Source organism: Ammospiza caudacuta, chromosome 12 (genome assembly GCF_027887145.1).
Source record: "Ammospiza caudacuta isolate bAmmCau1 chromosome 12, bAmmCau1.pri, whole genome shotgun sequence".
In the NCBI taxonomy this organism is placed as follows: Eukaryota; Metazoa; Chordata; class Aves; order Passeriformes; family Passerellidae; genus Ammospiza; species Ammospiza caudacuta.
In genome coordinates, this window is record NC_080604.1 from 3,658,151 (window position 1) to 3,685,961 (window position 27,811).

At 41.2% G+C, this 27,811-nt stretch overlaps 1 protein-coding gene across 1 annotated transcript in view; it reads right to left on the reverse strand.

Moving 5' to 3' along the window:
- Positions 1 to 859: 859 nt before the first annotated feature.
- The window catches only part of PPARG (peroxisome proliferator activated receptor gamma), a 56,216-nt gene continuing 29,264 nt past the window's right edge, over positions 860 to 27,811 (reverse strand). The window contains exons 2-7 of the mRNA XM_058812782.1: positions 23,286 to 23,513; positions 20,695 to 20,864; positions 17,947 to 18,085; positions 13,047 to 13,246; positions 8,773 to 9,223; positions 860 to 1,451 (exon numbers count right to left, since the gene is read on the reverse strand). Of these exons, the coding sequence (XP_058668765.1) occupies positions 1,204 to 1,451; positions 8,773 to 9,223; positions 13,047 to 13,246; positions 17,947 to 18,085; positions 20,695 to 20,864; positions 23,286 to 23,505 (1,428 nt within the window). The 5' untranslated portion in view covers positions 23,506 to 23,513 and the 3' untranslated portion in view covers positions 860 to 1,203. The remainder of the gene's footprint in view (positions 1,452 to 8,772; positions 9,224 to 13,046; positions 13,247 to 17,946; positions 18,086 to 20,694; positions 20,865 to 23,285; positions 23,514 to 27,811) is intronic.

The window sequence follows — 27,811 nt, forward strand, 5'->3', positions numbered from 1 at the left end:
CCCAGTATTTCCTCTCCTGGTCCACCACTGTGGGTCCCCCCTGCTTGATGTAGTCAGGGGTCACATTCACAAACTATCAAAGGTGGGCAGCTGAAATGTGAATCTCTCACCCTAGCACCAAGAATACCCCAAAATGACATTGTTAGGAAATTTATCTTCTGTTAAATTTGTTCACTCTGCTGTGCTCTGCTCCCTGTGGAACTCTGAGGTGACAATACAGGGCAACACATTCAAGAAAGCCATTGACCTCAACAGCAGGAACATCTCCCAGCACCCCTGGATGAACACCTAGAGCTCGAGTTGAACTCAGGGTGCAGAGTCTCCACCACAGCTTTATCTTTACACAAGAATTAATCTAAGCCTTGCTTTTGCTTAGGAGTTAATTTGTCACAGCATTGCAATTTTCCAAGATATTTTGACTGCTGTTCAATGGCAGTTTATCCAATAACTAGGGAAGGTCTTGGGCCAAGGGGTTTGTACCAACCCATTCCAGCTCAGCCCTGGCTGCTGTGGGGTGGGAATTGGAGTAGCTGCTGCTCCACCTGCAGAGGAATCAAAAGGTCTCTGTTTCCTAGGAGTGCTGAGCAGTGCATATTCCTCATTAATGAGCTCTTGAAATGGCATCTGATTTCTCAGTTTGCCCCCAAAGGAGTGCCCTGATCTCTCCTTACACCCTTTGCAGAGCTCTGCCAGTGTCCAACCTTGTTAGGAAGGCACGAACGTTTTCACACCTGACACTTCTCCCTTTGGCATTGCAGACTCTCCTGGGAAGCTGCACCAATCTGGGACTGAATTTCACTGTGCTGCTGCCTCAGGAGCACAAAACTGAATGTTAATGCTTCACACATTTCCCTGGGAATGCTCAAGGAGAAAGGTTTTTATTGAGTTGAAAATTTAAGTGCATGCTTGAGTGAAGCATCGATCATACTCGGACAAGCGATTGGAAGAAATAACGTAGTTTAAAAAAATTAATTCTGAAAATACTGCCAACAATTTCATGATATAGATACTTTTAATATTAAAAGTAAATTGTAAATGTGTCTTTATAAACAATATGCATAAAATAGATCTACTATACTAAGCTCTCTCTTTTTAAATGCTGTTTCACAGTAATCTCTTAGGTACGCCAAGTTTTTCCCTCATAGAAATAGTGCAATCTGAAGAACATACATCATGTCAGGGCATTAACAGCTGCTCTGCTCATTAATACAGGTCCTTGTAGATCTCCTGGAGCAGAGGATGGAGGCTCATGTCTGTCTCGGTTTTCTTGATGACCTGCAGGAGCTGCACGTGCTCCGTCACGATCTGCCTCAGGTCCGTCATTTTCTGCAGCAGCTTTGCAAACAGCTGCGAGGACTCGGGGTGGTTCAGCTTCAGCTGCAGCTCCAGGGCTTGCAAAAGGTTGTCCTGAATGTCTTCAATGGGCTTCACATTTAGCAACCCCGGGCGGTCTGGGGAACAAAAAGGTTGGGAGTTTATCAGCACCATAAGATCGATTTTCTGCGTTAATTCCTTATGCGTTTATCTGCAAATTCAGATGGCGTTGCTTGGGAGCTGCTTGGACATCAGGTAGTTTGTGAGGTTTCACTGGAATCTGCTCAAAGAAGTTTTAGGATTAGTTTTGGAAACATTTCCTCTGGGTGGTCTGGGCAAAAAAAAGAGTTGGGAGTTTATCAGCACCATAAGATCGATTTTCTGTGTTAGTTTCTTATGCGATTCTTAGCAAGTTCAGATGGCATTGCCTGGGAGCTCTCTGGCCATCAGACAAGTTTGTTTGTAAAGTTTCACTGGAATCTGCTCAAAGGAGTTTTAGGATTAGTCTTGGAAACATTTCCCCTAGGTGTTCTGGAGAAAAAAGGTGTTGGGAGTTTATCAGCACCATAACATTGATTTTCTGCATTAATTTTTTACGTGGTTATCAGCAAACTCAGATGGCATTTTCTGGGAGCTGTCTGGCCATCAGGAGGTACTTTGTAAGGTTTCACTGGGATCTGCTCAAAGGAGTTTTAGGACTAGTCTTAGAAACATTTCCCCTAGGTGGTCTGGGGAAAAAAGGTGTTGGGAGTTTATCAGCACCATAAGATCAATTTTCTGCATTAATTTCTTATGTGATTCTTAGCAAATTCAGATGGCATTGCCTGGGAGCTGCTTGGCCATCAGGCAGTTCGTAAGGTTTCCCTGGGATCTGCTCAAAGGAGTTTTAGGATTTAGATTTAGATTCCAATTTTAGAATTGGAAATATTTCCCCTAGGTGGTTGAGGGAAAAAAAGGGTTGGGAGTTTATCAGCACTGAGACATTGATTTTCTGCATTAATTTCTTATGTGATTCTTAGCTTACAAAGGTACTTTGTAAAGGATCTGCTCACAAAGGGTACTTTCCCTGGGATCTGCTCAAAGGAGTTTTAGGATTTAGATTTAGATTCCAATTTTAGAATTGGAAATGTTTCCCCTAGCTGGTCTGGGGAAAAAAAGGGTTGGGAGTTTATCAGCATCATAGCATAAATCCCATGCATTAATTTCTTACCCATTTCTTAGCAAATGAAGCCTTTACAGATGGCATTTCCTAAGAACTGTCTGACCATCATGTAGTTTGTAAGATTTCATTGGGATTTGCTCAGAGGGGTTTTAGAACTAGTTTTATACTCTAGAACTAGGTTTATCCACTGACACTTCTCTAGGTTTAATCTACTGCAGTGAATTAAACGAGCGGATTTTCCACAGTAAAGTGGGAGTGTGTGTGGGAAAAAAAGACTGAGATTGTTGGGGGATAAACAATCTGTATCAGGCAATTCACTTCTGGAAAATCAGTATGTACTGATAGATTTGCGTGTAGCTGCTGCCACTAAAAACGATTCCTGCTAAAGTGGATGTGAACTCATCAAAATTAAAAAAAAGAAAGCATAAACTCAGCTCATGCAGATTATTTGATTCTCCAGCACTGAAAGTTAATGAAATGTTGAACGTCTAAGCAATGAAAGATGCTTAACTTTGTTAAATCTCACATATGACAATGACCACCATGAATTTGTTACTGCTAAAATACTTAATACTGGGTAACACATCCCAAATATCATAATGAATCATGAAAAGAGTCAATAATTTAAATAAAATTTGCTGTGTAGCTATGACATTATTTTCATAGTTTGATCAATGAAGAACAGTGCCTACTGCAAGCCTTAAATCACTTCCCTGAGGCAATAATTCCATTTCAACAAGGAGGAGAGGCTGATGTCCATTAAAAACATCAAAAATAAGCTGTTATTTCCTGTGATCTTGGTAACCTTTCTGAGCAGAGAGTTCTCCTAACTCAGCTCGAGTTGTGCTGGCAGAAAGACAGGGAGCAAACAAAGCTCTTTATAAATACACGGCTTTACCTCTTGGGGGAAAAACTGCAGTGTAAACTAAAAGGCAAAGCTGGCAGGAAAACCAATGAGGGAGCCATGAAAACGAAGGTCAGTGATCAGGAGAGGATACTCAGCTCTCCAGGAGGGGAGCTTCAGGCAGAGTTTTTTCAAAGATAGGAATAAAAGTAATTTTGAGTGTGAACTTGGGTATTTGTTTGTCAATGTGCTCATCTTGCAGACATCATTTATTTATCCCATCCAACTGATAACACCACAAAACCTGGTTCAGAAAGGCTGGAGTAAATATAAAAAAGGTTCATTTTTATGAATGTTTGAGCAGTTTTTAAAGGATACCTAAAGAATTTTGGATAAGCATTAGATATTTATTTTTCGATTACCTGAATGGGCTGCAGAATTGAGTTGAAGTCTTTCTGAAAATTGCCAAATTTCAGCCTTTGCAACGCTGGTAATAATTTAGGGTTGTGATAGCTTTAAATTCCCCTGGTGTGCTGCAGCTGAACTCTGAGCTGGCTGGGCATGACTCAGTGTGCAGGGACAGAAAGGATCAGAGAGCACAGACGTGGCCTCGCTCTCCCCTGAGATCCAGCTCCCCCTGCTCCTTTGCGCTGGGAAGATTTTGGGGTGTGAGTCTTTCAGGAGCCAATCCCAATTCAAATATTGGGCTTCAGAGTGCAGGAGGAAACTCCTCTGGGTCTGGGATTTATGAGGAGCCCCCTGAATTTGGGTGCCTGAGACTGCAGTGGATAAAATCCTGAAAAACCCCTTGAAAAAACCCCAATCTGATGATTTTTTAATGACCCAGTGGGACCAGAGGCAGAAAAGATGACTCTGACAAAAGCCTAGGAGATCATCAGATGTTATTTTTGTATAAGGCAATTCAAGAGGAAGGAAAATTCCCATTGAAGGCAAGGGAGATTTTTCATGAATGAGAACTTCAGGATATGGGCAGTGTTTTTTGGGTGTTGACAGTTTGCTTTACTTTCTCAGTAAAAACCTCTCACAGAGGGAAATGATGCTTCTGTTCCAAGAAAATTATCTAAATCAGGAAAAAAAGGAAATAAGAGGCAAAAGCTTAAACATCCAGCTATTATGGTATATTTCAAGCTGTTAAAATGCTCTTAAATATATATCTGCTCCAGACCAATTTGGTTTTATACCAAAAGATGATTTTTTTTCTGGTGAGGAGCTGCAGAGGGATGTGCCTTGCAGGAAAAAGAGCACCACAGTTTCCTGCTATTTATCATGTTTATTTACTCACATTTTCTTTATGTTTTCATTCATCGTCATACAGCTGCTTCAATTGTTTTTAAAAATGTTCTCAGTGACTGGGAAAGGCCAATAACCCCAAAGTTCTGAGTGCAAGCAGCACCACTGTGTAAATTGATATTCTACACTGTCTCAGGGGAAAATACTTTATTTGTTTGTTTACTTACTTATTTGGATGCCCCTTTCATGTCCCTAGCAATAATTGCAACCTTTTTTACCTGGTCCTCACATATGAAAGTGCCACCTGCATGTCTTTACATTTTATAATCTTTGAATAAATGCATTTTGCTTTTAAATGCCCATTTTAAAATCTCAGAGATCTGGCTGAGTGAACACATGTGCTCCTTCTTTTTTCTTTTGCTGAGGCAGATGTGACTCAGCACTTTGAGGTTTGTCTTCTGAGACTGTCACATGTGTTGGAGTCACCAGGAGTTTGTCAGAACAAAGAAATGCTTTGTAATCCGAGCAAGAGCTGCAGATCATCACTGCAGGCATTGAACCAGAGTGCAGGGTTTGTGTGGCACTGAAATAGGAACTGCTTCCTGGTAATAGTCTGTGATAAAAATTCAAATTTTGCTGAGCTGAGAATGCAGCAAAATTATTGAATAGTTTTATACACCAGAAGCAGGAACTTGTGGCTTAAAATTTAAGGGAAAAACCACACAAAAAACCAGAAAAAGTGGCTTTAGAAACATCTCTGCATTTAAATACCAGTTTGACTGCACATGGACAGGCAGGGTGTGGGTCTTTACAGGGATCCAAATATTCCTGCATCCCAACATTCCTGTATCCAAACACTGCTGTATCCAAACATTCCTCTATCCCAACACTGCTGGATCCAAACATTCCTATATCCCAAAATTCCTGTATCCCAAAACTGCTGTATCCAAGCAGTCCTGTATCCTAAAATTCCTGTATCCAAACATTCCTGTATCCCAAAATTCCTGTATCCAAACATTCCTCCTCTATCCAACCACTGCAGAAGATAATACACAAAAATTCGAGTCCATCCACACTGCAAAATTCCCTTTTGAGCTTTCTCTTTGTTTGACACCAGCCTGCTTGAGTGAGTTTGCCCAGCTCACAAATTGAATTATTCCATTAAGGTTTGCAGTATTATCTTTCCTGCCCAAATTGAGCCATCCAGCTCGTTCTCCCTAAACCTTCTCATGGCAGAGTTCATTTTCAGCTCAGGTGGATGTGATATTTTAAAGATGCTTCAGTTCTTTTCCATGTGTAGCAGAGCACTCACTACTGACTGAGGGTGAGTCTCAGTGGCACAGAAGAAGAAAATCTCTTAAAAGAATCATTCCAAATCTCATTTAACCAAAGTGTCTTTTAAAGTTACCCCAGCTGGAAGGATGTTGTAAGGAGGGTTTGCTGCTGCTGCTGATGGCCAAAAGCATTTCTTTTGTGCAGACCAGGTGAAATCCCATGCTCACACACAGCCTCTCCGTCTGACCAGCATGAAATTCAGAATGCAAGACTTTGTTAAATTCAGGACGCAAGACTTTGTTAAATTCAGAATACAAGACTTTGTTTGCCACTGACTTTGTTTTACAGCACCAACAGTAAGAGCAGCTCTGCAGAAATGAGTTCAGAGAAACATTTGGAATAACTGAGGCACAGAGAGGCTGCACTGAGGAACAGTAAAATCCACTGTGGGAGTATTTACCATCTGTTGCTATTACAGTTAATTTGTCAGCTCCTTATTGCTGTGATTTGGGCTTTTTGCCTTTTGAGATAACATGCACAAGCAGCTGTTTGGTTATCAAAAGGCTAAAGAGTTTTATAGGATTTGTGGCAAATTCCAAACACTTCCCAAGGAAAAGCTTTCCATGTGTGATGTTCCAGCTGGAAATATCTTTCCCTTTCCTTTCTCCCCTTCTGTTAGAGCTGCACAAGAGCCAGTCCCCCTGGAGCCAGCAGAATTAGCAAAATTTCACCAGGTAATCACAGATTCACTGACGTTTAGGGTTTTTTGTGTTTCACAAAGTGGTTTTGTGTTAGAGATGTTTGTACACAGGATTTTGTGAAGGGATTTAAGCATTGCAGGGTTCCTGCAGCAAGTCAAGTCCTCGAGGTGCTCTGCTTTGGAAATCCTGTTCTCAGTGAAATCCCCTGCTGTATTCAAATAGTTCTTACACAAATACAATTTTGCAAGGGTGAAGCTCTTACAGAAACATCTGAGACAGCTGAGAAATAGGACCCAGTTTTATATCACACAAGATATTTTAATACGCAGTTCAATAGATATCGTATCTGGCTGTAAATTCCATGATAAAAGCTTTCTTTAAATGGCAACAAATCTTAATTGTTTTCAAAACATAAACTTTTTTGTTTTTTTCAAGCAGCTGTCATGTTTTTTGAAAAAAAGTTCGGCAAAAAGATAGGAAGGTCTTTGTTGAAATTAAAGGATCTTCCTAGAAAGGATTGATTTATATTTAAATGGATTTATATGTCTCTACAGATTTGTTTCAGAGTTTTGCTACAGTGACTTGATTGGAATTCATTAGTTCTTTACAAGCCTCTGTTTACAAATTATTCTGGAAAAAAAAAGAGTCATGCTGATAAATCTGGTTCAACCCAGTTAATGATTGTGTGTGAATCACTGTCCTCCTGCAATCTAAAACCTGACATTGGTTACATCATTCCTGTTTCCTCTGGTAGAAACCAAACCCTGCTGAGGACAGGGCTCTGCTGAACACAAGTTCCCTTTTTGCAGCGAGGAGTGAATTTTGAGAGGCCTTTGCTCATCTGTCACATTTCATTATACCAAACCCACAAAATATTGGCATGTTCTGAGCAGTGCCCTGAGAGGCTTGTGCCATTTCTCCTTTTCCTCTCCTCATAAAAACCAACCAAAAATACCTCAGCAAGGTGTTTTCCTTCCTGAATGAATGCAGAGCCCTGGGGGATCACAGTGCCCAAGGTTTGCACAAGGAAATTCCTGGGAGGAATTCTTGTTGGGAGCAGAGTCAGCAGCACAAATTCTGCTGTGACCCCTTGTTTTTCCTGAATGAAACCCAGTGCCAGGAGGAGCTGGAGGTGAATTTAAATGCAGATATACCTCAGAGTGCCCTGCCAGCAGCAGGGCTGCTTTTAGAACAATAGCACGAGGTTGTGTCTGATTGCTGAAATGTAATTTAATAACAAAATCCTCGGTTGCTCTGCGGAGGAGCCGAATCCAGAACATTCAGCACATTCCTGCCATGGATCTGTGCAGCTCCACCTTGGGCCAAAATACACACAAATCAGTGGGGCAAGATTTTATCTGTGCAACATCACTGCCTTGGGAGTGTTGGCCAAAGGAACAGAGCTTCAATGTGTCTGGAATAAATCTGGAGGTGTCTGAGTGAAATAAATCCTGGTAGGCAGCACTAATTCCCAAACCAGAGGAGTGACATCACCTCAGGAGCACAGAACACACTGGCTGGCTGCAGAAAAACTGAAATTCATTTTTTTCAGTTGAATGTGGGCAGTCTGATACCTGGGATTTCATGCTTTGCTCAAAGCATGATGTGTGAAGATACAGCTGAGGAAAGCTGAACAAGCACACAATGCCTTTGTGTGTTTTCTTTTTTTAAGTTGTTTTCTTTTTTTAGGGGACCATATATTCTCCTGAAAAATGCATTTCCCCTTTCTTTTAAAGGCAAACAAAACCTTGCACAAATGGAAGAACACTGAAAAACACCATAACACTGTAAGCCCAACACCACCTATGCTTTGGAATTGTTCTGGAGCCAAAGCTGTTTGTGGGCAATTAGCAAGCCACACAATCGAATTGAGGGTTCAAAAAACAAAAAATCTCCTGCAGAATTTTAGCTCCTGGCAGCAAAATTCCACTCTTCCTGTTTTCCAAAAGATAGCCCTGATTTTGTTTTGTGCCTAAATGAACTGATGACTCAGCAGGCATTTCCAGCTCCATCACTAATATCAGGGCATTTCCATTTTCAGTTTCTGTCTGGAATTGAATGAAAGGTGAACAATAAAAAGAGATTTGAAAATTACTAAAAAAGCCCTGTGCAAATGCACTTGCTCCCAGTATGCAGTGCTGAGAACTTTGCTGTTTGGGCAGGAGTTAAAGGCGTCAATTCCATAAAAATTCTCTGAAATCCCATATAAATAAGAGAGCACTTACCTCCACTTAGGATAATGACAGCTATAAATATTGCCAGGTCACTGTCATCTAATTCCAGTGCATTGAACTTCACAGCAAACTCAAACTTGGGCTCCATAAAGTCACAAAAAGGTTTCCTCAGGCTCTTCAGGAACTCCCGCGTCATGAACCCCTGTCCATCGGATATGAGAACCCCATCTTTATTCATCAGGGAGGCCAGCAGGGTGTAGATGATCTCGTGGACCCCATATTTGAGCAGAGTCACTTGGTCGTTGAGGTCGAGGTTGACGAAGCCCGGGATGTTCTTGGCGAACTCGGTGATCTCCTGCACGGCCTCCACGGAGCGGAACTGGCAGCGCTGGAAGATGCGGATGGCCACCTCCTTGTTCTCCTCCTGCAGGGGGGACACGTGCTTGCACTTGATCTGGTCTTCCCCCATCATCAAAGAGTTCATGTCATAAATAACGAAGGGCTGAAACAAAGGGAAATTCCAGTTACTCCCAAATGTCCTCCCCGAGAGCGTCGGGCTCCCGAGGAACCCCAAGAGAACTCAGCAGCAACTCCTCAGACATCTCTGAGGAACCTGTCAAGGGCTCCCAAAGTGTTTAATTATCCTAAAGGAACCTGCCAAGGGTTCTCCAAAGAGTTAAATTGTCCTGAGGAGCCTAAAAGTTCCCCAAATAGGTAAATTTTCCTGAGGAACCCATCAGGGTTTCTCAAATAGTTAAATTCTCCTGTCACGGGTTCCCCAAATTGTCCTGAGGAACTGATGAAAGGTTCCCCAAAGTGTTAAATTGTCCTGAGGAACCTGTCAAGGGCTCCCCAAAGTGTTAAATTGTCCTGAGGAACCTGTCAAGGGCTCCCCAAATAGGTAAATTGTCCTGAGGAACCTAAAGGGTTCCCCAAATAGTTAAATCATCCTGAGGGACTTGTCAAGAGTTTCCAAATAGTTAAATTGTCCTGAGAAACCTAACAAGGGTTTCCAAAGAGTTAAATTGTCCTCAGGAACCTAAGGGGTTCTGCAAACAGTAAAATTGTCCTGAAAAACCTATCAAGGGCTCCCCAAATTGTCCTGAGGAGCCCATCAAGGGTTCCCCAAAGAGTTAAATTGTCCTGAGGAACCTAAAGGGTTGCCCAAAGAGTTAAATAGTCATGAGGAACCTATTGAGGGCTCCTCAAAGTGTTAAATTGTCCTGAGGAACCTGTCAAGGGCTCCACAAAGAGTTAAATTGTCCTGAAAAACCTAAAGGGTTCTGTAAAAGTTAAATTGTCCTGAGGAATGCATCAAGGGCTCCCCAAATAGCTAAATTGCCCTGAGGAACCTGTCAAGGGTTCCCCAAATAGTTAAATTGTCCTGAGGAACCTGTCAAGGGCTCTCCAAATAATTGAATTGTCCTGAGAAACCTAAAGGGTTCCCCAAATAGGTAAATTGTCCTGAAAAACCTATCAAGGGCCCCCAAATTGTCCTGAGGAACCCATCAAGGGCTCCCCAAAGAGTTAAATTGTCCTAAACCTACAAAAACAAATATCCTCACAATGTTAAAATGATTTACAAAAAGGCCAAGCAAAGGGGGGAAGGAACGCTATTTTAAAGTACCCAGAGTTTTGCCTTTTCCTTTGTTTGTTTGCTTTTTGTTTTATAGAATTTTCTGTCATTCCAGAACTGAAAGTTTGGAATGTTGAACAAAAGGTTGAAATGATACTACTTTTACCTAAATTATAACAGCTTCTATAAAAGAGAATCTAATGAGTGGAAAGGAACCTTCTTTTTTTTTTTTGTAGAGAGACAGAGAAAATCTCATTTTGATTCCTTTATTTACTTTCATGTTCCTTCCATGTTCTATCCTAGGAAACACTGCAAGTAATATCAACTTTATGGTATTGATTAACTGATAAATGAGACCTTTTGCTGTTAACTCCTGTAGAAATAACAACATTAGGATATGTTTAAACCCACTCAACTTGTCTTTGGGAAAGCAAAAACAAATACCATGCTACAAACCACAATTCAGAACACAAAAATGAGGCTGACTGTGAAATAAACTCAACTGGAACAAATCAATTTTGAAAGCAGCTTAGCAAGAGTTATGCCAGAATACTTGCATTAGGATCTGGAAACAATCTCTTCTAGAATATGCAAAAGAAGTTCCTGGGTTTAAAGAAGTGGTTATGTGAGGATTTCTCAAATTCATTTGAAGAATCTTTTCCTCAAGAAGATTAATGACTGAATAGTTCATTGCTGCACTGGAACAAATCTCACTGATAGGAATAGGTTTGTCAACATACTTGATTAATTAATTAAAATACAAGGAATTATACTCCAACAATCAGGCAAAAGAAATAATTTTTAAATGGAGGGTCATTTATGATTGCAGGTTGTAAAAAGGATGCTGATTCTCGTGGTTTTATGCTTACAGCTCCAGACCACGACATTCCAGGAGGGATTAAATGATTTTCCCACTTGCACTGAGGATTTCAGTGTGAAACTGAAACAACAAACACAGTGCACTGAGAAAAGCCAGGAGAGCAGGAATTGTTCAGGTAATGGCATTTTGGCAACAGCAAAGCCATTAAATACATATCTGCACACATGGAATAGTGGAGTAACAGGACTGCAGCAGATGCTTTCAAAATGCATATTTTGGTTCTAGTGGGCAATTTCTTCTTGCTCTTTCTAGTGGGAGCACCAAGTACAAGAAAAAGTCATTATTATTCTGTGCCCACGTGCTTTAGAAAGCTGATATTAATATTACACCACTGGCCTATCCATGATAGATGAAAATCAAGAAAGAGCTCAAAATAGCCAAAGATTTTTTAATATAAGGATTTAGATGAACTTGAGAGTAGAATCATATGTCAAATGAGCTCTGTATACCCCAGGAGATGATGAATAACTAATTCTAGGTTTGATACACTTACTTGCATATCCAAGCATTTTAAATTAATTCAGATCATACAGCAACTAAAAAATAACATGAATTTAAACTATGCCCATAGTAAACACTTTGATGCTCCAGAGCACCACATCCATTGATAAAAACATGAAAGTTGTAACCATTAAATCCTGAATGTCACTCTTGCAGTGGTATCTTCAAGAAAGACTTGAAAGTTGGCAGCACTGAAAAGCTGGATTCTGTCTACTGCCTTATTGCTGTTTCTAATGTGCCAAAGTTTACAAACTCCCAAGAAAAAAAGGAGAAATAATTGATGCAATTATAAATTTACTGGGTGAGAATTTCAGTGGTGGAACTTTCAGGCACAAGCAGGTTGCACATCAGTTTCTGCAGAATAAATAAACTTAACTAATTCAAACTTTATGCTGAAAAGTTACATTGTTACTGCCCATCACATCTTTTATGTGAGGGGTCAACCAATTTCTGGACAACATTAAAATTGTTATTTTAATTGCCTTTAAGGAAAGGAAGCCTTTTTGGAGCCTGAAGTATCTCTGAGTTCTGTGATGTCTTTGAAATTATTAAGGAAAATAAAATACACTCTCTGTTGTAATCCTGACAATAAAATTTCTGCCAATGATTCTAGAAAATACATCATGCTAAGAGTTATGAGTTGTGGAAAACTATTTTGTTCTTTAGGTATTAAAATACTGTTACCAACATGATCAGATATTATTTATGCTCCTCTCACTGATACAGAAGATTATTATGGATGCCAAATGAAGTTTCTAAGGCAACCCACAAATCCACTTATCGCTATTCCTTGCTTTTCCAAGATTTTCCTGTCAATTCTTCTAAAATTCCAAGTGCACCAACACACACAGGGCACTGATGTGACCTGAGCTAAACCAGAGAAAAGCAGGAGTTCATCAGAGCTTCATAAGAACAAGCATCACATAAGAATGTGCTGGGGCTGGAATCATTTGCCACTTAGGAAAAGGAATATTCCTCAGGGAGCAGCAATTCCTGACAGCTGGAGAGCCACCTTAAACAGATAGTGTGGGAGATAACCTCTGGGCAAGGAGAGGGAAAACGGGAAGAGAGGATCAGGGAATACAAAAAGGTTAAGGTGACCTTCAAATTCTTGTCCTGGTTTCAAGTATTTTATTAGGTGAACTTGGAGTTTTTTCAAATAATGTTTACTTATCCTATCTAAAAACATTTCCTGTGTTTCAGAGATAGCTTGAAATGTGTAACTGCCAACAGCAAAGTGGGGTTTTTTGGTGGTGATTTTTTTAGTTTCGGTGTTTTGCATTTTGGCTTTTTTTAAGAACTGCGCTGTCAGCTCGGCGAATCATTTACTGGGAAAAAAGGAAGAAACAGAAAGAAGAGGGAACTGACTGATTTGTCTGTCGTCTTTCCTGTCAGGATGGCCCTCGCCTTGGCTTTGGTCAGAGGGAAGGACTTGATGTAGGAGTCGTAGAGGTGCTTGGCCAGCGCGCGCAGGTCGGCCGACTCGGGGTTCAGCTGCTCGATGTCGCTGGAGATCTCCGCCAGCAGCTTCTCCTTCTCCGCCTGCGGCATCCGCCCGAACCTGATGGCTGAGAGCACCACAGAGTTACAAAAACCCGCACCTGAGCGGCTTTCCTGCCACCTTTGCACCTGCACTTGCACCTCAAGAAGCACTTTTGAGTTTTTGTCGCCTTTCGGTGCAGAAGTTTGTGCCGAACGGGGTTAGGCAAGTAAGGAAAGAGAATTTTCTGCATTTAGGCAAAACAGCTGGAGAGCTGTAAAGAAATGTAAACAAACAAATCATCTCTGTGCCCATTATCATACCTTGCTTAGAAATGCCAACCCCCTGGTTCTACCTCCAATCTACATAAAATGCAAAGAATACTTAAGATATGAAAGTTCTTTTGGCTCAGGATGGGAACCACCATTGAGCTTTGTACTGTTCTGGGCAAATCACCACATGGATCTGAGGTTCTTCATTTGTTTAGAAACAAAACCCCCACATGCCTTGCAGGAAGGAATTCCTAAACAGTTGAGCAGAATTGAACGCAGCAAGCGCTATAAATTGTTAACATCAGAATGAAGGAATGGGGAAGGAGGCTGGACAGGGAATAAAAACCTGGAAAAGGCTGAGTTGTTAATGGCACCTCTATGCATGTGTAGTATTGAAAAACCAGGAATTGGTTCTACCTCATCAGATGAGCTCAAAATTACTCAGATCTCCTCTGCACCTCCTACTTTTCCGTCATGTACTTCCTAGCCAAGATTATTTATCCATGTGGGGCCTGACTGCAGAATGTTCCATATGAGCCATCAAAATCAAGACTGATTTATCACATGATATTTCAGTAAACAGAATTTAGTTTGTTTTGTGGAAACAAAACAGAACAAAAGAGCATCCAAATAAGAGACGGAAGGAAGAAATCAAGGTTTGCATTTTGGCCCTAGGGGGAAATAGAAATATTATGAATATTTTTCCAGTGATTAGTGTGTTCCTTGGATAAAGGAAAAGTGCTGCTAAGATCATATAGAGATGATTTTAGTGGGGATGTTTATTTTGGAAACAAGCAGCCACTTTTCTGTGTTTGCTGCAATGTGTTGATGGGCAAACAGGACATTTTTTTCCAAGAATAAATAATTATGCCAGAACACATCCCCCTTCTCCATTTTTCCTATATTATATTTATTGATCAACTGTCTTATTTCATGGCTGTAGAAACAAAGTTGTTTATTTTTTTGACTGAACTCTTTCAGCAACCTGGGAGTGAGACCTGCTGGATATTTCAGAATTACTTGGGTGTACTTGATATTAAATGATACTGAACACCAGCAGGAAATGATTCTGTTGTGGGCCTGCTCCTGAGAGCTGAGGTTTGAAAAAGCAGATTCATAATCTGGAATCCCACTGGCCATTCCATCAAAAGAAAAGGTGATCAAGACTCAAATGCATTTTAAATACAACATTTCATTATAAAATATGTTTTAAATATAATAATTTGTTAATAACATGGAGGGTTGCGAATCAAGAAATCCTAACTTACAATTTCATAGACATAGGATTTATTGTTCCATAGAATAAATTATTCTAAATAGATTTGGAATATATTTTATTGGTGAGATATCAGATGCAGCAGATTCTGTTCAATGTTTATTAGCATTGCAGGCAAAACCTGGGGCAAAATTGATTTTGCAGGACTGGGTTAGCAGTTTCTTTTTGTAAAAATCCTTGTCCCTGTCATTTTCAGGGGGCTGAGACACAAACCAGAGAGAGCTCAGGCAGTGAGAGGTTGATGGGAGGAATTGGGAAAGGAGGATTTTGGATGGGAGGAGGAGGAGGAGCTGATGATGATGCCACTGCCAAAGGTCAGGCTGGGATAGGAGAGCCTGGGAGGGATCAGGAGGGCTGGGAAAAGCCTGGAGAGCTCTGGAAATCTGGCTGAGAGGATTGTCTCCCAGCAATCCCAGACTCTGCAGGTCTGGGCAGGAGCCTGCAGCTGGAGTGTGGATTTCTCTCTTTCCTTGGGCAGTTCCTCCTTTTCCTTGAATTCCAGCATTCCCCAAATGTCAGGAGCACAAAGCCAGCAGTGAACCCAGTCAGTCCCTCGTGCTGCATTCTGTCCTTTCTGTGAAGAACTACAATATTCATCCTCAGCCCAGATTTTACCTCTTGCAGAAGTTAAATGTAAAAAAGATGATTGTTTATAGACTCCTCTGCAGGGCACTGCTCTTCTGATTGTCTGGATTATTTCTGGGCATAAAGGAGACTCCCAAAAGGCCATAAATGCAGTTTGTTACATTAGAAAACACAAGGTAAAGCCAGGCTGGGTACCTGTCTGATTTTGGTGGTGGAGATGTGCCCAGATTGAGCAATCCAAATGACAAAGACATTGCTATGTGTTCTTTTTTCCCATTCCAGTAGCTGAGCTAACACCAGCAGCACTTTTAGCAGAATAGAACAAAATAAATGACATTTCAACACAAAAAGAACCAAGCTGCTGCTCAGTGGCACTTGAGAACCCAGTCTGCACCACTCAGGGTTAAGGCCAGAGCTGCACTGTGGCTAGAGAAGGAAAGGAAAACAATATTCCAGGCATGAGAACACCACTGTCTTTTTTAACCTTTAGCCAAGTGCTATGGAGCATTTCTACGTGAAAAAATGTGGCTGTAGCTGCTGAGTGTCTTTTGTCCTGATCCTTCTGCAATAATACATCCACACAAGACTGGAACCCTCAGGCACAAATAACCCACATTCTGCCTCAAAGCATTCAAAATTCTGATAATTTCCCTCCCCAAGTGGCTGAAGTGGAATCTGGAGGTGCAACATTAAAATGTGTCTCAGTGTCATTGGTGAAACACCCTGGTTCTACTTCCAATCTACATGAAATGTAAAGAATATTTAAGATATTAAAAGAATATTTAAGATATTAAAGTTCTGTTAGCTATGGGTAGAGCACATCCATTGTTGAATTTCTTTAAGCTTCTGGGTCCTCAAAAGTGAAATTCAGCTTTTTTTGATAAATTAGTTTATAAATTATGAAGGAATGAGGGTGTTTTGTGCAAGGCAATGTAACCAAAGTGGGCAAAATAAAAAAGGCAAGTGTAGAAGGCAATGTTTGAATAAAAACACTGAGTCCTTGTTGGGAGAACTCCTGGTTGGAGCAAAGGAAAATGTTCCTTGGAGCCCTGGGGCAAATGGTTTTGCCCTTTTCCTGCCTGCCCAAATCCTAGAACATTTTGGTGCCACAGCTTCTGCCTGGGTAGTGGCTAAAGAGGGAAAATTCAGGTGAAATATGAATTTTAAAGCTGTTCTAGATGTTATAGGGCACAGAGAATGGTCTGGGCCATCCCTGCCTGATGGAGCTGCCCATGGATCCCACAGACACCACTGGGAGCTGTGCTGCCAGGCCAGGGGAGAATTTGGCATGCACCTTGAAAATAATAATAAAAAACCCTCTTAAATTACTATAAAAATTACTATAAAAATACCCACAGTAGCATTTCAAAATTAGATTTATTTTTAAGTGTTACTGTTGCATCCCAGGAATTTGAAAACCATATTCTCTATTAGCAAAACATTTCCCAGACCAATTTACATTCAGTGCATCTATTAAACTTTGCAAACCACAATCCAGCTTCCCTCTTGGGGACAGCACACTCATTTTTTATATTGAAAATAATGAAAGTTCTAAAAAAACCACAGAGAAATTATTTTCCCAGTCATGTTTGCAATTCTTTACCCTTAGAATTACATAAGTCTCTATGTTATGACATTTAATTCCTGTTTTTACTCAGCTTTGCCAAAGCAAGGCAACAAAGAATCTTCATTATGTCCTTCTGCCCAAACATTCACAAGTATTTCCACATGAATTGCTCTGGTAATTTTAAAGTTTAGAGGGATTTTCTCCTAGAGCAGGATTGTGATATTCTTCCTGCCATTACTTATGGTAAAGGAGGTGACCACAGATGGGAGTGCCCTAGGAAGGAGGAGGATGAGGATGAGGATGGGGATTTTTAAAACTGTACAGTTCATGAAAATGAATATTTTGATTTAAATTTGCTGTGTTTCAGTATGAGTAGTGCTAACTCAGTGATGCCAACAGCCCTTGGTAAGTGACCTGTGCAGCAAATTCGAGTTGCTGTTATTCACAAGGCTTCAGATTCCCTAATCCATATTTCCTAATCAAGTTTTTGACTTCCAGGAAAGGCATCCTGAGCTCCAGCAGGCAAAAGGGTGAAAAATAGCAATTACACAAGGGATATATTCAGGAGGAGCTACCAATGAGCAGAAATGATGGAGAGTAAAACCAACTCATGTTACACTATGTATTAAAGCAAGAAAAGTAGATCTCCACCTATCTGATTTTGATGTGAAAGCAATTTTAAATCAGAAAGAGGCTGTTATTCACAAGGCTTCAGATTCTCTAATCCATATTTCCTAATAAAGTCTTTGGCTTCCAGGAAAAGCATCTTGAGCTCCAGCAGGAAAAAGGGTCTGGTCAGAAGATGAGATAGTGAAGTGAAAAATAGCAATTACACAAGGGGTATATTCAGGAGGAGCTAGCAATAAGCAGAAATGATGGAGAGTAAAGCCAACTCATGTACACTATGAATTAAAGCAATAAAAGCAAATCTCCACCAATCTGATTTTGATGTGAAAGCAATTTTAAATCATGGAGAGGCTCCCAAATCAGGGCAATCTCTCTCTAAACTGAAGGTGTGGGCATTCCAGCAGCACTTTCAGGAGCTGTGCTGATGTCCCAGGCTCTTTTGCAGAGTCCCCATCACTCACCATTGTGTGACATCCCCACGGCCAGGCACTTCTGGAACCTGCAGTACTGACATTTGTTCCTGCTCTTCTTGTGGATGCGGCAGTTCAGGTCACACCTGTCATAAATCAGCTTCAACCGGATGGTCCTGCGGAAAAATCCCTGCAGGGACAGGAAACAGGGAAAGGATGGAACAGGGAACAGGGAAAAACCCCTGCAGGAACAGGAAACGGGAAAGGATGGAACAGGGAACAGGGAAAAACCCCTGCAGGGACAGGGAAACGGGAAAGGATGGAACAGGGAAAAAATCCTGCAGGGACAGGGAACAGGGAAAGGATGGATCAAGGAAACAGGGAAAAAACCCTGCAGGGACAGGAAACGGGAAAGGATGGAACAGGAAAACAGGGAAAACACCCTGCAGGGACAGGAAACGGGAAAGGATGGAACAGGGAACAGGGAAAAACCCTGCAGGGACAGGAAATGGGAAAGGATGGAACAGGGAACAGGGAAAAACCCTGCAGGGACAGGGAAACGGGAAAAGGATGGAACAGGGAAACAGGGAAAAAAACCCTGCAGGGACAGGGAAACGGGAAAAGGATGGAACAGGGAAACAGGGAAAAAAATCCTGCAGGGACAGGGAAATGGGAAAGGATGGAACAGGGAACAGGGAAAACACCCTGCAAGGACAGGAAACAGGGAAAGGATGGAACAGGGAAAAAATCCTGCAAAGGACGGGAAACAGAGAAAGGATGGAACAGGGAGAAAATCCTGCAGGGACAGGGAAACAGGAAAAGGATGGGACCAGGAAACAGGGAAAGGATGGAACAGGGAACAGGGAAAACCCCTGCAGGGACAGGGAAATGGGGAAAGGATGGAACCAGGAAACAGGGAAAAACCCTGCAGGGACAGGGAAACAGGGAAAGGATGGAACAGGGAACAGGGAAAAAACCCCTGCAGGGACAGGGAAACAGGGAAAGGATGGAACAGGGAAAAAATCCTGCAGGGACAGGGAAACAGGAAAAGGATGGGACCAGGAAAGAGGGAAAGGATGGAACAGGGAACAGGGAAAAGGATGGAACAGGAAACAGGGAAAATTAGGGAACCAGGAAAAAGGGAAAGGGATGGGACTAGGAAACAGGGAAAAAACCCTGCAGGGACAGGGAAACAGGGAAAAGGATGGGACCAGGAAAACAGGGAAAGGGATGGAACCAGGAAACAGAGAAAAGGATGGAAACAGGGAAAAGGGTGGGATGAGGAAACAGGGAAAAGGGTGGGATGAGGAAACAGGGAAAAGGGTGGAACAGGGAAAAGGGTGGGACCAGGAAACAGGGAAAAGGATGGAACCAGGAAAACAGGGAAAGGGATGGAACCAGGAAAACAGGGAAAGGGATGGAACTAGGGAGCCTCCAGTGCATCCTGGCCCTGCTCCACCCACCCAGGACACCTGAGAGAGGGATTTCCAAAGGAAGCACAGTTCCTGTCACCATCCTCTATTGATCCTCTTTTGTATTTCCAACCACATTCAGTAGAGGGATACAATACCCCAAAAGCTGGAGAAGCTTTAGGGGATCAGTGGGGTTTAAAGGACATTAGGGATGGCATTTAAGGGCACAACTCCAAAGCAAGCAAAGCTCTGTTTGTCCCACTGCTTGTGGGAAAATTGTTACAAACCAAAAGGGACATTTTCAAAATATAAAGTTCACTACCAGTGTAGAAAATTCGTTGTAAATGACAACAAACCAAAAATTCTGCCAACAGCAGTTCAATTTCTGGTAAATGAAAATGGTTCTTATTTCTCTTTCTACAGTTTAAAGCTGTTTTCTTGGATCAGTCATAATTAATTAATAAAGTTTATCCACAGTTATCTCCTTTTTTTCCCTTGTAAAAATTATTTTTTCCTCACAGGGAATAATAACAGTACAAAGATGATGCCAACCTTTATTTATATAATTAACTGTAATTTAAGTAATGTACTTTGTACTTATTGCTTTATGTGTGTTCCTAATTCACCGCTAAGAATTTTATTTAAGTTCTGGATTGGTTCTTTGCTTTTAGTTATTTTCCTGAAGATACTGAAAATGGAGTTTTCACATTAAATTCTAATGTTTTTCTTTGAATTCAATGAAATATTAATAATTTAATTCTCTGACATTTCTCCCTTCATTCTTGAGGACTGCAATTATTACACCATTGTCCTTTACATACTATAAACACTAAATATCACTGACATAAAAAATCAGTGGGGTTTTAAAGCAGCAAGCACATTCCTCAATACCATTCTGTAGTCAACCAAAATGTGTAAAATGGGTAAAAAACTTGAATTAATCAGAATATCAGAGCCTGAATTTTAGTTGTTTAGAGCTTTGGAGTTTGGCATGAGTTTGGTGCATTCTAAGAATTCAGATTTTCTGCACATGACACCCAAGGAAGGGAATGAAACGTACTTGCATGATTGAAAGAAGAGGGGAAAATGCACGAAAAATTTGAATAGAACAATACAATCAACAAGGATAAAACCAAGCTTTTAAAAAACAAGCAAGGTTTTAAAAAACAAGGTTTTGAAAAAGCAAGGTTTTAAAAAAACAAGGCTTAAAAAAACCCAAGTTTTAAAGAAACTCCTGCTGATTAACCCGTAAGTTATATGCAGGAAAATTGACGCAAAGACCTAAAACTTTTTTTTTTTTTTAAAAGCACCAAGGTGTGATTTTCCCAAGTGATTACTGAGATGAACACAGTATCAGATGTCAGTCCAAGAGGTTTTTGCAGCTCACCTTGCAGCCCTCGCAGGCGTGCACGCCGTAGTGGAAGCCGGAGGCTTTGTCGCCGCACACGCGGCACTCGATGGCCATCAGCGAGTTGGACGCCTCCTCGTGAGCTTTGTTGTACAGCTGCACCTTCTCTGGGAAATAGGGCGGGGATGGAGGCTCCAGCTTGATGGCACCTGTGCACAGGGGAGAGGTGAGGGGTAAATTCCAGCTGAATTCATGCAGCAAGTGATGCCTTGGGAAGGCTGAGCTAGAACAGAGCTGGGCAGAGCTAAAGAATAAAGCAGGGATTTATTCAAAGGTTCTCCTCAATGGATCCACCTTGGGCAGCACAAGAGCCCAGCCAGGGCTGCACCCAAGATGAACCAAAATGGCCCCAAAATGGACACAGGGTCTCTCCCTGGGATCAGTTCTGCTCCGTTTGCACCTTGCAGTTCATTGTCCCATTCCAGCTTTAGCCCCTGCAGTCCCACCCTGCTTGTTTTTCTCTCTCCAGCCCACGGTGTTTGTGCTCCTGGGCTGAGGTTTGGATCATTTGTCCTTGGTGCCCAGCTGGAGCAGGAATTGTTTTGTCTTGCTGCTCTGTGCACAGAGCTCAGCATCCCCTCATATGAAGCCCAGACCCTAAAGCAGCACAGAATTTCAAAAATAGAAAAGTTAAACCCTGAGGCACCAGAAGCAGTAAGGAATAAACACAAAACATCCCAGGGATGCTGGGCTGGGATGGCCAGGTCTGCTCCACAGCAAAGCCAGCAGCAGACCAGGAGAAGGAGCTGGAGAAGCTGCAGAAGGAGCTGGAGCTGCATTGCAGTGGCTGCAAAATCTGGAAGGGGCAGGTTCTGCTGGCCAAAGGGTGTTACAGATCCAGCTTTCAGCTCTGGAGTGCACAAGGGTTTCAAGATGGATACTAAAAATTAATGTATGGAGAACTCAGGCTTTACTCGGTCTCCATCTGGTTTATTCCTTCAAGGTGTTGAAAACTCCTACAGGGAGATGGGTTGGAGTGTCTAATCTTGTTTAAAACATAGTCAAGTGTCTAATAGAGCTGTATATTCAACAATACATTATTCAATAATAATATATTATTGTATATAATAATATACTATATTATTTATAATATTATATAATATACTATATATTATTATATATAATATATATACTATATAATATATGGTGTATATATATAGTATATACACTATATTATTATATTATTCAATAAATATCATATATACATATACACACACACATATACATATACATATACATATACATATACATATACATATACATATATAAATAAAATAATATCTGATATTTCCAGAAATTTAGCTCTTTCCTGGGGAAAACTCTTCAACTTCAGGTGCAGTTTAGAGATAAATTTTCTCTTCTGAAAGTTTCTAATTAAGAGAGCAATTTCTAATATTGAATGGTCTCAAACAAGTAAATATGATGTCTTTAAATCAATCATCACTGGTTATAGAAGAGAGCTGTGACATTTGAAAATTACATTACATCATAGTGATGCAACAGAGACAGAGTATTAAAGAAAAATTAGAAGAGTATTAAGAAAGAAGATTATTAAAGAAAAGTATTAAGAAGAATTATTTACTTTTAAAGAAGGTGAATATTTTAATATTTCCAGATTGGCCATACTTAACAAACTAGAAAGATTTATTCCTATATAAACTGGGAAGAAATGATCTAAGCAAAGATGAGGAGGATTTATGCTGTCTAATCTCTGCTGCACTCCTTAAAAGTACTTGGCATTGAAGTGTTATGAATACTTCTAATTAAACAAAAGAAAAAGAAATGACTGGTGGAAAAATGTCCATTCATTTATTACAGTAGTAGTGCAGAGACACACAGCTCCTGCTTCACTCCTTCCCAAATTAAACAGCACAATTCCTCCAGCAAGAATTCCCTGAAAGAGTTCTTGTGCAGATCACTACAAATAAAAGTGAGGTCAGATCTAAGCAGAAGTGGATCCTCAAAAAAAACCTTCACATTCCTACTCAGAGCAGGAATGCAGTGACAATTTATTTAGGAATAGGTCACCTCCTTTCTTAAAAGGAGGATTGAGTGTAATTTTTCAGTGTAAATTGTGGAAGAGCAGCAAGTTTCACAGCAGGCAAACCATCCAGGAGCTGTGATGGAGCTGGAACAGTGCTGTGCCTCAGATGTAGCCAACATTTCTACTCCATCCCTTTCTGAGGCTGTTTGGAATTGAAAAGCTGCACACATTAATAATTCAGATTATGCTCAACATTCAGAGAGTTTATTCTGCACTGGGTGCACTGAGTTCAAAGGAAAAGCTGCACATGAGGTGCAGGAGCAGGAGACAACATGGGGGTTCGTGTGTCTACTAAAATGTGTCTACAATAATTTTGGATATTTATGGTACCTCTCCCAAACTCCAGCTGCTGCTCTGGCAGGGTGAAGGTCTGCTATGAGCATCTTCCCTTTTCTCTCTGCCCTCAAGAACATCTCTGCTGACACAGGAGATCTGAATTCCAAATCCCTTTGCTGCTAGCACACGGTCCAGGGAATGAAGGCAACACGGACACGAGGGAAACGCTTCAGAAAAAGGCAGAGCTTACTTTGGCAATCCTGGAGCTTGATATCATATTTGTAATCCAGGCCTGACTGGTCAGCTCTGGCAAGGGGGAGATCTTCATAGTGAGGGGAGGAAATGCTGGAGAAGTCAACGGTGGTGAAGGGCTTGATGTCAAAGGAATGTGTGTGATCATCCATGGCTGACAGATCCACGGGGCTGATTCCAAAATTCAGGGGCCAAAACGGCATTTCTGTGTCAACCATTGTAATCCCTGCAAACACCAACAAGAAAATGACGTTTTAGGGTGTTTATCTCCAATCTGTTCAGCCCAAAGCTGAGCTCCAAGTGTCCCACGTTCACAGGCTCAAAATTAAAACTTTAACTGCATCTCTCCATACCATTCATATCAATAAAATTAGAAGTTTTCCACAAATAATTCTCATTTTTACAAATTCTCAGCACCATTCTTCCCAAGTGCCTGAAAATCTCAAGGGTTTTTATATTAAGAAAAAGCCCCAAAGTAGCTGGTATTAAATAGTGGTGATTTTCCTCCAAATAACCAGAAATATTTGAAAACTGTGCTCCTTCGAGTTTGCCAAAAGTTTAATCCCAAAAGGATCAAGGAAATGTAAATTATGACTTTTCAAATTCCATATATATTCACGCAAACCTTAAAAGCAGAAAACAAATAACAAACTTCTATCTGCAAAAATCTTCTGCAAGTTGAGTGAATTTAGTTTGAGATATGAAATGTTTCTCCAAGTCCTCTTTTGACAAATAGCTGAACCAAAATCCTTGATTTAGATATATAACTATGAAAAAGTTTGTGAGTTAGAGCAAGTGAACCAAAATCCTTGATTTAGATATACTTCAACTATGAAAAAGTGTGTAAATTACAGCAAGTGAACCAAAATCCTTGATTTAGACAGATTTCAACTACGAAAAAGTGTGTAAGTTACAACAAGTGAACCAAAATCCTTGATTTAGATATATTTCAACCATGAAAAAATTTGTAAGTTACAGCAAATAAACCAAAATCCTTGATTTAGACAGATTTCAACAATGAAAAGGAAGTTTTCTGGAAGTTACAGCAAGTGCAAAGGCTATTTTATAACCAGTGTCTGTGTTTAATTTTCCACTATTTATAAAAAGAACATTCTACCCTAAAAATAGCAGAGATGTTTCAGAACTAAAATAGCTTGGTCACTTCGGCTGTTTAATTTGGACTTTAAACCCAATCAAGTGAGTGGCCTTTAACCAGCAGATAACAGAAACTTTGATTTGATCTGCTTTGAATCAAAACCACTCAGTCACACAGCCAGAAGTGCTGTTGCCAAATAAAGACATTGGAACAGGGGTGCTCCAGAGTTTGGAGCTCCCCTGTTCTTGACAGGTAATGAAGATGTGCCTGCCCTCCCATCAGCTCTGCCGAATGCCAGTGCCCAGAAATGGTGGCACTTTGCCTTCCCTCAGGAATGGCATCAGCATTCTCCCACTTTTGGGACTCCCAGCACAACCCTGAAGTTCTTCTGCCTTGACCTTGATAGGGATCTTCTAAATTCTTAAATTTGAGCAGAGAGATTCTCACTGCAGTGGGAACAAACAGGGGCTGCTGCACCCCAGCCACCCCCAGTCCCACTGGATGGGATATCAGGGATGTTATCCTGAATGAAAGGAGGGAAACAACAGGGTGTAAAATCGCCATAAATCCCTGGGGAAGTTCATGGCAGCTTGTCAGGGTACCTTGGTGTTGGGGGTTATCTCCCAAATGGCCAAGTTTCAAGTGCAGGGCTCAAACCATGAGCTCTGCCCAGGGACTGGTGACATTCCCAGGGCTGCCAGAGCTCCAGGAGCCCCCAGGGATGCCCAGGGTGGGATTGCTGGGGTGACCAGGAGCTGCACTGGAAGGTCCTTGGGGGTCCCTCCAGCTCAGGGGATTCTCTGATTTGATGACATTTTCTGTGAGCACAAAGTGAAATCCCTGGCCGTGACCACTAGGAAATGTTTTCCCAAACCAGGGTTTATTGTTTCCCTATGAAACAATAAACCAGGACAGACTCCTTCTTAGGAACCCATTTCTTGCAATGGTCAGACTCATCTTTAAAAAATACAGAAACCAAGAGACATTTTAAATTGGTTTATATTCCTTTAGACAAGAGACACCAAGGGTTATTGCTTTGTGCTGGAGCTCTGCCTCAAGGGTGAAGGATGGCTACAGGTTCATCCCAGGAACTCCCAGGTTGCTGTGTGGACAAGGAAAACCAAAACATCCAAAGGCAGGAGGACCCACAGGCACAGCTGCCCCTGCACAGACACCTCCCTGCTCTGAGGCAGCTCCTGGAGAGGTTCAGCACCTGCTGAAAGGCAAGGACAAGCTGGGGCCACTCTCTGAGGAGAGGTGAAGTCTGTCATCTGCCCCTGATCCCACTGAAAAATGAACAGTTTTACTGCACTCTCCATCAAACCTCTCACAACCTGGAGACCTCAGCACTTTTGTCTTTTCAAGTTGAAAAGCTCGAGTTTCAGACTCCTGTGGGCTGAGCAGCAATTTAGAGCTGAGCTGGGTCTCACGTCACTCAGCCCATGGCTGGGATGTTCTGGAGAAGTCCATGATGTGGAACATGAGTAATTCTGTGACACTCCTGCATCGTTACAACCCAGAGAGCGCAGGAACTTCCCTGGGTGCAGATATCTCACAGCTTAGACAAACTGAGATAAGCAGGTGAGTCCAGAGGTCTGGCTTGGCACTCACAAGCTCCAAAATCTAAGGGCTTGTAGTAATTCCTTATCAGAAATCTCACTTCCCAGTCAGCACAGCCAAATCATTTCAGCAAAGTCGACCAAAAAATGCCAGAGTGGTTTTGTGGTAAAAGTATCTCTAGCCTACAAGTGTGATGGTTTAGATTTTTGTTAAGTTTTAGAAGAAACAAAATAAAATGTAATAATTAGCAAGTAACCTGTTGTTTAAGCATCATAGAATAGAAGGGATTGGGCTTCATGTTTTTCCCCTGCCAGTTGTTTTTATCTCTGTGTCTGTCCAAATCACACACAGAGAACAGAGGAAACACAAATGCCAAGATCACCCTGAAGAGAAAACCAGGGAATTGTGGCTGCACCTATCAGCCACTGCAGGACACTGAGCAATTCTGCTTTATCCTGCTCCTCTTTCTGCTGCAAGGTAATAAAATCTTTACAAATCTTTAGTGTAAAGCCTGTAAACTCCACCCCTTCCAGAGGTTAACATCCCATGACTCTCAAGATCCCACAGTAATACTGTTCACAAGTATTTCTGAATGATGGGAACTTCCAGGTTTGCTCAGGTTTTGGGTATAAAACACAAAGCATCTTGTTGAAGTTTTAAAGTTTCAATCTTCACATATTATTTAAGCAAATTATGGGTATCTTGTTCAATTTAACAACATTTTGTATGACAATAGAAACAATGAATTTTTATTTTCAGATGAATTTATATTAGAGATACTCAAATGAAGGAAATATCTTTCATGCTATTTTTATTCCTGCATCATTGAAAACCAAAATGTGAAGACTGTTCTTATGTTTAATGGTTATTTTACAAACACTTCTATTTTGCATCTAGCTTTACTTGATTTTTGCTGTGTACTTTGTTTTTTCCTCCCCAGGAAAGAGGAATGACAACATTTCCCTCTGGAAAAGAGAAAATCAACTAATTGTAGTCTTCTCATGGCTTTAAAAGACCCAAAACACAACAACCAAGATTAAAAAATCCAATGGACACGTCCAACGAACAGACTAGAGAATGCTTTTATAACTCACAGCAGCTTTGTGACATCCAGGCAATAATCTGTAAATATTTCTCGGATTCAGAAGATTGTCATGTACAAAACCCCTCCTCAGCTAGCAAGAGCAGAACAGCAGCAAAGATGTTTTTTGGGATGGAGAAGCTTGGACATTAAATCCTCCAAAAGAGCAGGAGTGAAAGAGATAATGCTGCTGAGATAACACTTAATTCTGAGATATGGAGCTTGCTGAGTGCCAGGGGAATGACAACATTTCCCTCTGGAAAAGAGAAAATCAACTAATTGTAGTCTTCTTATGGCTTTAAAAGACCCCAAAACCAACAACCAAGATTAAAAAATACAATGGACAAGTCCAATGAACAGATTAGAGAATGCTTTTATAACTCACAGCAGCTTGTGTGACATCCAGGTAATAGATCTGTAAGTATTTCTGTGATTTAGAAGATTTTCATGTGCTAAAACCCTTCTCAGCCAGCAAGAGGCTGTGCAGAACAGCAGCAGAGATGTTGTCTGGGAAGTCAGATGGAGGAGCTTGGACATTAAATCCTCCAAAAGGGCAGGAGTGAAAGAGATAATGCTGCTGAGATAACATTTAATTCTGAGATATGGAGCTTGCTGAGTGCCTTCACCCTGTTTAATTCCTGTGGAGCTGCTCAGGGTCATGTGCAAGGCACTGGTCTCACCTGGCACAGCCAGCCCTGGTCACTCTGCTGCTGATAGGCACAAATCTCATCATCACCTCATCCCCTGACTGATCTGCTCTCCAGCTCCTCAGACAGTTATTCCCTGC